Genomic DNA, 13,110 nt, shown 5'->3' on the forward strand with positions numbered 1-13,110 from the left:
AAGCAATGATTTTTAAACTTTTAAAGCACAATTCTCTTTCCTCAAGTAAAATCTTAAGCAGACTGAAATAAATAAAATATAAGCAAGCAGGCTTTCCATTCCCAACCCCCTTTTTCATCTTCACGAGGCTCCAGAAGAAACCTCCATGGGGCACACATTGAAGCGCTACCTGATGTTTTGATCTAACTATGGTGGTTCTTCCAACCCCCACTGAAGCTCTAGGTCCATGATTAATTAAAATTGAGAGTTGTGTACTGTTCATTGAGTCCTGTGAGATTCACCTTATCCTAGAGATAATTTTTATCTAACTCTTAAGATAATTCATTACCCAGAAGTCTACAATATTTGCATACCAGGATATTTCTGAGTCGTATAATTTCAAGACTGCCCCTGGGTTAGGGAAAGAGTGTTGCTACTTCCTTTCCAAGTCTGATAAATGGACTGAGACACAGATTCATTACCTGTAAATTATTGTTCACTATAGAAGCAGAGTGTAATCGCTTGAACCCTTCATATTTATAAACTCAGAGAAGTGAAATGACTTGCTAAAAGCCACACAGCTAATGCATTGTAGGGTGAGGACTAGAAACTACATCTCTTGAAACTCTAGGTAGGGCTCAGTTATCTAATGTGAAACATGATTTTACTCATGTTCAGAGAGCATAGCCCAGAAGATTTGGAAGGAAGGGCTCAGATCCAATCACAACAGGCAGCATAAGAGTTTAGGTATTTATATAGGTGGGGTAGGGGAAGGAATCACAGAAATGAGTATTTGTCTAATCAATATCAGGAAGCACCTAGTATATGGGAGGATCAACTCTTTGATAACTATGTAGATGTTTATAGGGTCTAGGAAGTCTGAGGCCTCTTCCTCCTCGCTAAATTTAAAGTTGAGACCATGCAAAGATCCCCCCATTTCCCAGGCATTCTTAGTGTAGTCCCAAGGTAGTTGGAGTTTCTCTTTTCTTAATACACTATAAATTGTTTACCAGGTGCTTAAATATGAGCTTAAAAGGCCTTTGTCTTGATGCAGGTTGATCCAGAACTGGTGGTCACGACATAAAATCAAGCGGGGTATACAAGATGCTTCCATACCTCAGTGGGAAAATGATTGGAATCTACAGCCCATGAATATTCACGGACTGATGGATGAGTACTTAGAAATGGGTATGGAAAGAACCTTCTGCAAAGCTATTTGACCTTCTTGATACTTTTTTCTACTTCACTCAGGCTCTGATTCAAGAGAGAAAACCATCTCTCTCCTTTCCAATCCCAAGCATTCTAAAACACATTTGTACCTTTATCTCAGCAGAGCTAGAGAAGATATTAAAGCAGTACCCTTGGAAGGCTTATGCATTTTGTCCTGTCAACCATAACGTTTGACCAAAATGAAAGCACATACCTTTTGAGCAAATATTTTAAAGGAACAAAATAAAGCAAAACCCATTCCTATGTTAAGAAATGTATCAGCCCACCCAAATAAAGCAATAATTCTTTCTCACAATAAACATTTGCACAGACCCAGTCTGAGTCTTGAGTCCTCAAGAAGCTTACTTATTTATATTACAAAAATAAGGATCCCCATTCCAACTGTTAAGATCACTGCATGTTGTTTTGACATTTGCTTTTGTTCTCTGGCCCTCAGTTTTCTCATCTATAAAAAGAGAGGACAAGATTAGGTCTCCTGCTTCCCTTCTAGGACTAAGCATTTTTCTTCAAGTCCTTTTCTGATGTTTTTCTTCCTTCATGCTGCATGGCATAGAGGTGAAAGGCTCATAGACTTTCAATCTATTGAGATCTGAGTTTGAATGCAGGTTTTAATATTTTTCATCCATCTACCCTTTAGCCAGTTTACTTAACATGTATGAGCTACAGTTTTCTCAACTGTAAAGTGGGATAAGCATGCTTACTTTGTAGGGATGTTGAAAGGATTAAAGGCAATCTATGTAAAGATGCCTAATATGGCACAAAGAAAGCACTCAATAAATGATACTGTTTATATTACCGATTTTCTAACCCTCTCCCTTTACAGTTTTGCAGTTTGGTTTTACCACCATCTTTGTTGCGGCTTTTCCTCTGGCCCCTCTTTTGGCTTTGTTAAACAATATCATTGAAATCAGGCTGGATGCGTACAAATTTGTCACCCAGTGGCGGAGGCCTTTGCCAGCCAGAGCAACCGACATAGGTAAGATTCAGCAAGTACATGATTTTTGCATTGCTAAGGCCAAGTGGTGGCTTGATCTTACTTAGCACAATGTGGGTTTCTATTGCTGGAGCTCCCTTCCAGCCATAACAAAACTGTTTTCATTAACTAAAGAATGAAATGAGAGGAAGTTTAGTTATAACTCTTAGTTGAGAGTAAGTTCATACTGAACATGCTATTTCATAAACTTATTTGTAACTGAAAAGGATCTCATATATCCCTTTCCAGAGCTTATTTTTTCATTCCATTATTTTTTAAAGTTAACTTTAATCCTATTTGAAACATTAGTTTTGACCATAATCAATAGTCTATTGATACTATATACAATTTCAAAAGCTTTTTTGTGTATCTATATGATGCCCGATTGGCCTCTTAAGAAGTAGAAAATGTCAACTAGTGATTTCCAGGTCTTGACACTAAACTAGTTTTACTTTTTCGTATTTTTACATTAAAAAGGTAGCTGACAAAGATAAAGGCAAAACCCATAGTGAACACAGATATTTCAGAGTTCACACAACGATGTAGAACTTTATTTTTATAGGTTTGAGTACCTCATCAAGTTCTATACATAGGCTTTGAAGAATCTTAAGCAGCTGTGTCTATATCTCATTGGTACAGACATGAACCAGTTCCTAACGATATTTTAATTTTCAAATCTCTCTACATGGTGTCTACCTCCCCTCTATGGAAAAGTATTCAATAGCTGTAATATCTGTAGTGAGATACATACCATCCTAAGAAAGTAAATAATGGACAGAGCCGTGGTTCCAACATAACTAAAACATTTTTTCCAAATTAAGGTTGATTAAAGGGTTTTAACTTTTTGTCTTTTTACTCACTATCTTTAATCTTTCTCCTACTAGGTATCTGGTATGGAGTTCTTGAAGGAATTGGTATATTGGCTGTGATTACCAATGCATTTGTAATTGCTATTACATCTGATTACATCCCACGTTTTGTCTATGAATACAAATATGGCCCCTGTGCAAATCATTTTGAATATAGTGAAAGGTAAGGTTGAAATGTACACATTTTTTATTTGTAATTAAAATGGGAACTTATTGGGAAGCTTTGTTCTGTGACCATTAAGGGTAATGTTTCTGATCATTGTGTTTATGTGTTTATTAGATGGAATCAAGTGGGATAAAAAGGGCAACAGTGTTTTTTACAGCAAATAATTTTAGAGTCTATGATTTTCTGTGTAAATGCATCACTGGTATTAAAATGTTTTTAACATTTTAATGTATTTAGAAGTTAAATTTAGAACTAGAAGAGACCTTTGAAAGAATCCAATGCAATATTTTTTCTATATAGATGGGAAATTGAGGCCTATACTAGTTAAATTACTGAAGGGAATTAAGCTAGTTTGTGGGGATATACAGAATATGAAGAAGCTCTCAGCTATGTGACTAGAGATTTTTCTAAAGGAATTTACTGCTAGAGATTTTAAGCATGCAGAAAATGATACCCTAGACCTGTCTCCTTTTTCTTTTTTGTTAAAATTTAAATCAACACTTGAGAACAGGGTTTCTCAACCTCTGCACTATTGACGTTATAGACCAGATAATTCTATTTTTGAGGAGGAGGGGTGTCCTGTGCATCGTAGGATGTTTAGCAGCAATCTTGGCCTCTACCCAGTGGATACCAAGAGCAACCTCCCTGCTCCCCGACTTGTGACAACCAGAAATGTCTCCAGACATTGCCAAATGGTCCCTGGGGGGACAAAATCACCCAGTTTAGAACCACTGCCTTAGGGGATATGAGTTTTTCAGATCTTTCCTTCTTGAAAGCTTGAAGAATGCAAGGGAGCACTGGACTTGGAGACAGAGAGAAACTGGAGTTTTTAGCTGGAGGTTAGCCTTAGGTGTGGAAGTAGTGATAGGAAATAAAGTAGTGATAAGAGAAGCTGTGTCTCCTCCTTCCTTCAGGAGCAGCCCTGGGCATGCATCTTATCTAGATGCAGGACGTGTGCCCGAGCAAGCAGAGCCCCGGTTTAGGATGAAGTCAGCCCTTAGTTCTGCAGATGAACTCATTTGTCTCAGAACACTGCAGTGCCTTTCTGAACACAAATGTACGTCTCAATTTTTCAAAGAGAGGTAATAAAGGCAGGAGATTTTCTTTTATATATTGGAGTCTTGTCAAGAGATTTTAACTTGAAGTCAAACTCCCAAGATTTAAGTGCTAACTTTGCCTTTTACTAAAAGGCACATCATCAATCTGGACCTATGTTTAAGAAATGGTGCCTGAGGTAACATTTTATGAACTGTAAAACACTAAACAGATATAAATTGGTTTTTAGTATTAATAGTGAAAACCACAAAAGTCTCTTTTTTCTTTATTCAAAATGTTCTAGAAGCAGATTTTAATGGTTTAAAATATGTAGGCTCGCTTGGCAGCCCTCTTCCTTACAGGCATTATTTGTTGGTGTCTTTACTGCCACCTAGTGGCAGGTGAAAATGAGATTGGATGGGTATAAGCTCTGTTCACATTCCAGGTACTGACTTTTCACGTGGATAGCACCTGACCCCTTCTCCATTCCTTTAGCAGTGACTAGGGATGTAGAATCATTTCAAGAAGAGATGTGGAGGACTTATGTGAGTTTGAAACCACACATTCATAGGGACTTCCTGGTATTTAATTTTCTCCAGGTACATTTAGCAGCTAAACTGGGGTAAATTCATTCAGATTGGAAATTTTCAGAGCAAGTGGGCAAAAAGACAAGGTGGCAACGGAGAGGATGATACTGGCAAGAGAGCAGCTGAAATGATAAGTTATGAGGTCTAGGATGGCCAGGGAGGGGAGTGAAGTTGAAGTCAGTGTGGCCCTGTAATTAAAATTTGGGGTTTAGACTAAGATAAATGGGCACTTGAATCCAGTCTCTAACAACTCTGTGTTCTGGGCAGTGGTTCTCAACCTATGGGCTGCATATCTCCTTCAGGGTCCATGAGGTCAATACTATTTTCATAATAATACTAAGATACTATTTGCTTTTTTCACCACACTGACATATGCAGAGATGGTACAAAAGCAGTGGTGGGATAAAATTTTCTGGTGGCTTTGCATCACTCAAGGCAGTGGCACCAAAAAATACTAGTAATGATTCTATTTCGCACCACTCTACATTCACCATTTTTAAAATGCCAGTAAGAAATTTCAGAATGTCTTTGATGAAGCAGTAATAATTATTCATTTTACCAAACCTCCACCCTTGAATAAATGTCTTCTCAATATTCTATTCGACAAAATGCAGAGTGCGCATAAAGCGCTTCTGCTGCATCCTAATGTGTGATGAGAGTGTCAAAGAAAAGTGCAAACTTTTGGAGCTGCAAACTAAAGAAACTTTTTTTTTTAACATGAAATAAAATTGTCAGACAAGCTATGAGTATTCAGACTTGGGTATTTAGCAAACACTCTTTTACAGAATGCACAAAACTAGCTTGTCATTTTAAGGAAAATAATTGACAATATTTGTTGAGCTTTAAAGGTTCCCCGTACTTATAGGTGTTTTTTTTTTTTCTGATAAAAGTCAGTGACAATATTAACAATTGTGCTTTTTCATGGTCTATAGTAAAAATATATCAACATTTGGAAGATCTGCATAATTCAGGGAACACATGTTCTCCAAATGGCCCCAATTTGATGTTACAAAATCATGCATGGATAAATGACGAATTCAAAGTACAAGATAGACCTATGGATTTTAATGCAAAATCCATATGGAACAATGCAAATGAAAGTTCAGTTACATGAAGATTCCACCTTACAACTAAACTTTAAGAAATGACCACAGGTAGAGCTTTGGTGTAATATCAAAGAAAAATATTGACATTTATCTGAAATGATATTAAAATAGTCTTCCTTCTTCCAACTACTTGTCTGCATGAGGCCAGATTTTCTACTTACCCTTCAACCAAAACAACATATTGCAATAGATTTAATGCAGGTATGAGTATCCAGCTGTCTTCTATTAAGGCAGGCATTAAGGTGTTTGCAAACACGTAAATCAGTATCATTCTTCTCACTACGTTTTTTTTCTTTTGGAGTACATAACTATTTTTCAAATGTGTTATTTATATTATTTGAATGGATGTGATAGTTATTTTAAATGAATGAACATAAATTTCTATTTCAATTTCTAATGTGGTAAATATCAATAGATATACCCCTATGCAAAAAGCTCCTTGAGATCCTCAACGGCTTTTTTAAATGTAAAGGGTATCTGAGACCAGAAATTTTGACAATTATAGGCCTAGAGAAAGTCATTTAGTCTCTGTAAATCTTAGTTCTTTTATCTATGTGGTGAAGATAATGATATACATGTTCTAAGGCTATTGTAAAACTTAACCCTGATCACAGTTTAATACCTAACCATCAGAGTAGGGAATTTTGCCTTTTTTGTTTACTGTTGAATACCAAGCATCCAGAATTGTTCTAACAAATCATCGGTCCTCCATAAATATGTATTGAATAAGTTAATAAATTACAAATAAACATGTTTATCAATTGGCTGATTATAATTATCCAAATCATGTTACATGTTTATATATATTTATGCAGTTTCAATGCATAGGAAGTAATTACCACAATGCCTAGTGCCTAGTAAACACTTAATAAAACATAAGCCAAATGATAAGGCAAAATAGAAACTATTGGAGGGAAAGGGCAGGCAAGAGTCTGTCTCATTAAGGCATAATCACAGATGTAATGGGAGTCAGAGAATAGAATCAGAGAGCTGAGTTGCTGGGAGTTTATAATTATAATGAAAGACATAATGGCACTTATTAAATCTTATCATTTGTAATGAAGGAATTGGACTAGAAATTCATGAATCTCTGAATCACATATGCTTTCTTTTCTTTTCTCCCAGTTGTTTAACAGGATATGTCAACAATAGCCTATCCTTCTTTGACCTGAGTGAGCTTGGCATGGGAAAATCTGGTTATTGCAGGTATTTACTTATAAATTATAGTTATCTTTTCTTTTTGCTTTCACCATTCTGTCTCCTCCCTTCAACATGCTAATGGGCCCATTTAAACTGTCATTTTGGAGTTCTGGCAAATTAAGAACATTTGGGGCCTCCTCATTTTGGTCTCTGTTCTTCAAATTCTTTGTTTTTGTGGATTTTAGGTACCGAGACTACAGAGGTCCTCCTTGGAGTTCCAAACCCTATGAATTTACCCTACAATACTGGCATATCCTCGCTGCTAGATTGGCCTTCATTATTGTGTTTGAGGTTAGTCACAGGCTGATAAAATTACTCTAGGTAAACGCTTTTCTGACTGATATATTAGTTGCCTTTTTTTTTTTTAAAGATTTATTTTTTATTTATTTGTTTTTGGCTGTGTCGGGTCTTAGCTGCGGCACGAGGGATCTTCGTTGAAGCATGTGGGCTCTTCGTTGCAGTGCACAGGCTTCTCTCTAGTTGTGGTGTGCAGGTTTTCTCTCTCTAGTTGTGACTCGCAGGTTCCAGGGCACGTGGGCTCTGTAATTTGTGGCACGCAGGCTCTCTAGTTGAGGCTCGTGAGCTCATTATTTGCAGCGTGTGGCCTTACTTGCCCCGCAGTATGTGGGATCTTAGTTCCCCGACCAGGGATTGAATCGAACCAGTGTCACCTGCATTGCAAGGCAGATTCTTTACCACTGGACCACCAGGGAAGTCCCTAGTTGCCTTTTTGAAGTCAGTTTCTCACTGACTTCCAAAACAGGACTTGAGTATGTCCCTGTAAAAGGTTCAGATACAAGGAAACCACTATGACATGCAAAAAAGCAAGAACTGAATAATGTATGTTAAAGAGTATTTATATCAGAAAACTAGGATAATCTCTAGGTCCACGGGTGGACCTAGAGATTATCATACTAAGTGAAGTAAGCCAGACAGAGAAAGACAAATATCATATGATGTCACTTATTTGTGGAATCTATAAAAATGATACAAATAAACATTTACAAAACAGAAACAGACTCTCTGACATAGAAGACAAACTTATGGTTACCAAAGGGGAAAGGGGAGGGATAAATTAGGAGTTCGGGATTAACATATACACACTACTATATACAAAATAGATAACCAAAAAGACCTACTCTATAGCACAGGGAACTATATTTTGTAATAACCTATAAGGGAAAAGAATCTGAAAAAAAATAGATATATATGTATGTATAACTGAATCACTTTGCTTTACACCTGAAACTAATACAACATTGTAAATCAACTCTACTTCAACTTAGTTTTGAGCCTCCTAATAACCAAATTTAAAAAGGAAAGGTTGGTTTTCATCATCTAACAAAAGAACCCATATTTAATCATCGGGGTGGAGAGACTTATTTTCTGAACAATCAGCTCTAATTATAGTTGATCATGTGTATTTGTACAGCAACAGTGCATAATTCAATAAATTATGCCTGAGAACACTTTTATAAAACGTGCACAGATTTTGATGATCAGAGTCATGCAATAATTTTAGATTGTAGTCTGTGAAGAAATTTTGGAGAAGCTACAGTATTATTGCCTTGCTTAAAATATAACCAGCTTGATACAGTAAAGAACTTAGCACTGGAATATATTGAGTATCTATTCACTAAGGTCTATGGAAAAACTTTAAATGCATCTGTTTCCTATGGCCAAAATTATGGAGAGAAAAAGATAGCCATACATAAAACATTTTTGCATATGAAATAAGGTTTAATCCAGGACTAAATTCTATTATTTAGTGACTCTATGGGCCTATAAAAATGTCTCCTGATGAAGCTTGACTTTCTATTTTATTACAGGTAGCAAAAGAGTTTAAAGCATATTTCCAATCCAATGATTCCAAAAAGTCTTTTTTATTGTGTGTGTTAAAATGTACACTTTTTTCTTCTTCATCTTCTTTTGGAGCTCATGTAGAAAGACTTAATCAAATGCCTCAATTAACAGCAACCTACCATCATGGATCCATTAAGCCCAATGATTCCTTTTTTTTTTTTTTTCCTCTTCATTCCCCATTACCCACCCACTCCAAAAGCACCCACTGTCTTTTCTTCTGTGGAAGATTTTCCACATCTTTATTTGAATATATGTTTGTTTATAAGTATATTGAATATATATGTGTGTGTATATATATATATATAGTATTATTTTAAGTATTCTTTTTCAAAATTACCTCAATGGTATTATGTAATAATTCATTTTTATCTCTTACCCATTATACTTTTGCAGATCTAGAGAGACATCTATCCATGAGATTTATAATTTCTTTTGTCTATTTATGATATTTCATCAAAATTAAATACCATATTCTCCTAAGGATAGGTGCTTAGACCTACAATAATTCTCTCTACCTCAATAAATCTTTTATTAAGAATCTTGGGCATGTTACCTTGTAAACATATTTAAGGGTTTTTAAGGAGTATTTTACTCAGGTGTGGAATTGTTAGTTTATACACATACTCGGTTTCATGTAATACCAACAGATTGCTCTTCAAAATTCTCTTGGATTTTCACCAGATTTTCATAGGATCTGAATTTCTAACATTTTGCAGTTGTATAAGAGTAAGGTAATATTTTGCTTTAATTTTTTTTGTTTTAGTCTGTTTACTAATGACACTGACCATCACTTTTAGTACTAGAAAGCCATTTGGGCTTCATTTTTTTGTAAATTTATAACCTCGATCCATTTTTGGTTGAGTCACCAAATTTTACGATTTCCTTATATATTCTACATATTATTCTTCACCAGTTATATACATAGCAGGTATCTTTTCCTTGTCCATAACCTATTAACTTTATCTGTAAACAGATAATGTTCAATTTTGATGTAGTCAAGCGCATCATTGTTTTCCTTTTATGGTTTGTGCTTATTTTGTATAACTTATTTAGGACATTTTCCTTATCTCCAGTTCAAAAAGATATTCTACTACATTTTTTACTATTAACGTTACAGTCTTACCTATCACATGTCTTTAATACCAGGAGTTTTTATAGAGTCTGAGTGAAACAGTTATTCTCCATACAATGAAATAATTTTTGTACTGCTATTTACTAAATCATCTATTACCTATCCACTGATTTGTAAATCCATCTCTGTAATATTCCAAGTTCCTGCGTAGTCATGGGTGTATCTCTGGCCTCAGTATTCTGACTTATCACTCCATTTGTCTGTTCCTGGATCACTATTGCACTATTTAAATGCAATATTTAAATATGTCATATCTGATAAAGCAAGTGACCGTCCACCCTGCCACACTTGCTCTTATTTTAAAAAATTATCTTAGCTATTTGGAGTTATTAATCATTCATATAAATTTTAGAAGCCATTTTTCAGGTTCCCCTGAATATTGAGCAAGGACTTTGGTTAGAATTACGTTTGTAGAAATCAAATTTTGACTTATTTACAAAATCTGTGCTGTTTCATTAATGAATATAGAATTTATTCAAATCATTCTTATGTCCTTTAATATATTTTAAAATATTCTCTTACTTATTTGTACCTTCTTATTTCTAGAAACTTTATAGATATTTTTATTGCTGCTATGAGTACTGTCTTAAACTTCATTATATGATTTGCTTGATTTTTGCCGGAATACAAATAGTCTTTCTAAGATGGGCATACCTCCTTGTTTAAGTCTCTTACTGGTTCTAGTATTCTGTCTGCTAAATTGGTTGGGATTGTGTTTTCAAATGATAATACCAGCTGCAAATAACAACAGTTTTGTATGTTTACTTCCAAGGTTTATGTTTCATTGCTTTTGTTTGCCTTACTGTGTTGCTGGAAACTTCAATATGGTGTTGAATAGCAGCGGTGTGAACAAACATGTCTTTTTTCCAACTTCAGTGGAAATACTTCTGATTTTTTTCTTTAAGTATGATATCTGTTGTAGGTTTTTTGTTTAAGATGATTGGTTATGATAGTGTCTTGATAAATGGGTATCAAACTCTAGCTTTAAAAAAAAATAGATTTCCTTTTTAATATTAAGCCATCCTTGCATATCAAACTCTCTCTGTGAATCAGTTTATAGGTTTCTCTGTTACTATGGTATAGGACTTGGAGCATATTCTTTCTTACTAATTTAAATTGTAACAAATGTTTTTAATTTTTATATCTGTACTCTTGAGTCACATTGCTGGCTATTTCTGTGAATATCAAATATTTGGTCAGGAAAGAAGCTCTTGATCTGCTTCTCTATGGGAAAATATGACCTGCTTTTCTATGATCTATCAATACTATGCAGTCCTGGGACACATATAGCAAGCCCAGTTAAAAGTGCCTTCTTCCTTTCCACGTAGAGACTACTGTCGCAAAGTCCTTTAGGTGAATGTGTTCTTTTCTACAGATCATCCTAAGTCTGTCAATCAGATTTTTCTTCTTTTATGAGAAATTAAAAGACATTGTTCATGGGAAAAGAAATAGGATGCATTTATAATAGTTGGAGATAATATTTAAGTAGTGCTTATACTGTGCGAAGCACTCATTTGAGCCTTTCAAATATATTTACTTGTTTAATTTTTATACCAACCTTTAAGAGACACTATTATTAGCATCACTTTAGAGCTGAGACATAGAGAACATAGGTGATCTGCATAAGGTTACACAACTAATGAGTGTCAGAGTAGGGTTCAAACATAGGCAGTCTCAGTCAGCATCTGTACTTTTAACCACTGGCGTATTACCTTTTGATTTTTGTCCCTGCTTTTTTTAAATACAATACTTTTATCAGTTTATTTTTTAAGTCTATTTTTATCATAGAATAAATAATTAATAGAGATAAGATATTTTAGAGCAGTTATAATAATATATGCTTTTAATAGAGTAGAAACTCTGAAAAATATATGTGCTGGGGGTTGAGTCCAAATCCAGCATCACAGGCAGGACTGTATTCTGTGAGTTTTGTACACTGTGTATTTTAGTCTATCGAACAAGGATTGTCCCTGCACGTGATCTCTCTTATCTGTGTATAACAAAGCATATCATAACAGTATTGCATAATATATAAGGTTTTTATAGGTGTGAATTTCAGATTCATTCAATGTTTATAAAGTGACATCAACATGTCTTTGTTGAAATACTTATGTGATGGAAGGCAATAATTGTATTCCCAATATAATTTTGAAAATATTAATATTCTAGATGGTACATACTGAGTTCCGATGCTTGATTGTAAGGCAAATGCAACATTGTTCATGACTTCTGTTTTATAATTAGCATTTTAGAATCGTTGAAAATGTACTTTCTTCTCTTAAATTTTCAGCACCTTGTTTTTGGAATCAAGTCATTCATCGCTTACCTGATTCCAGATGTACCAAAGAATCTATATGACCGAATACGACGGGAGAAGTACTTAGTCCAAGAAATGATGTATGAGGCTGAACTAGAACATTTGCAACAACAACGGAGAAAAAGCGGTCACCCTGTTCACCATGAATGGCCTTAGTTGATAACTGTTGCCCAGCAGGGGCAATACCATTAGTGGGCATGATGGCAACTTCAAATTCTAGGTGGGATCTAGGAGGAAGGCATACCTGGCGAAACATATGTATAATATGTTACTTGGAAATGCATCACAGCCATCTCTGGGATTTGAAATATCCAGGCTTCTAGGGAAGAAAACAAATGACTCATGACCTTAAAAAAAAATGGTTAAATTGACATTGCAGGAAGCCAGGATCTAATTCTCAGAACCAGCCTCAGGGAGTTGTATGTTTGGAAACCTTCACCTTCCATCAGCTGCAGTGTAATAGGAAGGGTGATGATGAGGTTTCTAGAGACAGATTTCCATGTAAATGTACACAGGCCAGGCATGACTTAAAGTATCATGTGGGCCTCACCCACATACTAATCTTTGGTTGTCTTTGGAACCTTAGGCTGAGTTGAGATACTTACAAGAAATGGCAAATCAATTATTACCTTTGCTGCCTGAACTCCATGTCC

General features: G+C 35.2%; 1 protein-coding gene across 1 annotated transcript in view; it reads left to right on the top strand.

Moving 5' to 3' along the window:
- Positions 1-12,676, top strand: part of ANO3 (anoctamin 3) — a 425,544-nt gene extending 412,868 nt beyond the window's left edge. The window contains exons 22-27 of the mRNA XM_059931289.1: positions 1,034-1,167; positions 2,033-2,185; positions 3,067-3,214; positions 7,071-7,151; positions 7,331-7,436; positions 12,431-12,676. Coding sequence (XP_059787272.1) covers positions 1,034-1,167; positions 2,033-2,185; positions 3,067-3,214; positions 7,071-7,151; positions 7,331-7,436; positions 12,431-12,613 — 805 coding nt within the window. The 3' untranslated portion in view covers positions 12,614-12,676. The remainder of the gene's footprint in view (positions 1-1,033; positions 1,168-2,032; positions 2,186-3,066; positions 3,215-7,070; positions 7,152-7,330; positions 7,437-12,430) is intronic.
- The last annotated feature ends 434 nt before the right edge of the window (positions 12,677-13,110 follow it).

This window comes from Balaenoptera ricei, chromosome 8 (genome assembly GCF_028023285.1).
Source record: "Balaenoptera ricei isolate mBalRic1 chromosome 8, mBalRic1.hap2, whole genome shotgun sequence".
In the NCBI taxonomy this organism is placed as follows: domain Eukaryota; kingdom Metazoa; phylum Chordata; class Mammalia; order Artiodactyla; family Balaenopteridae; genus Balaenoptera; species Balaenoptera ricei.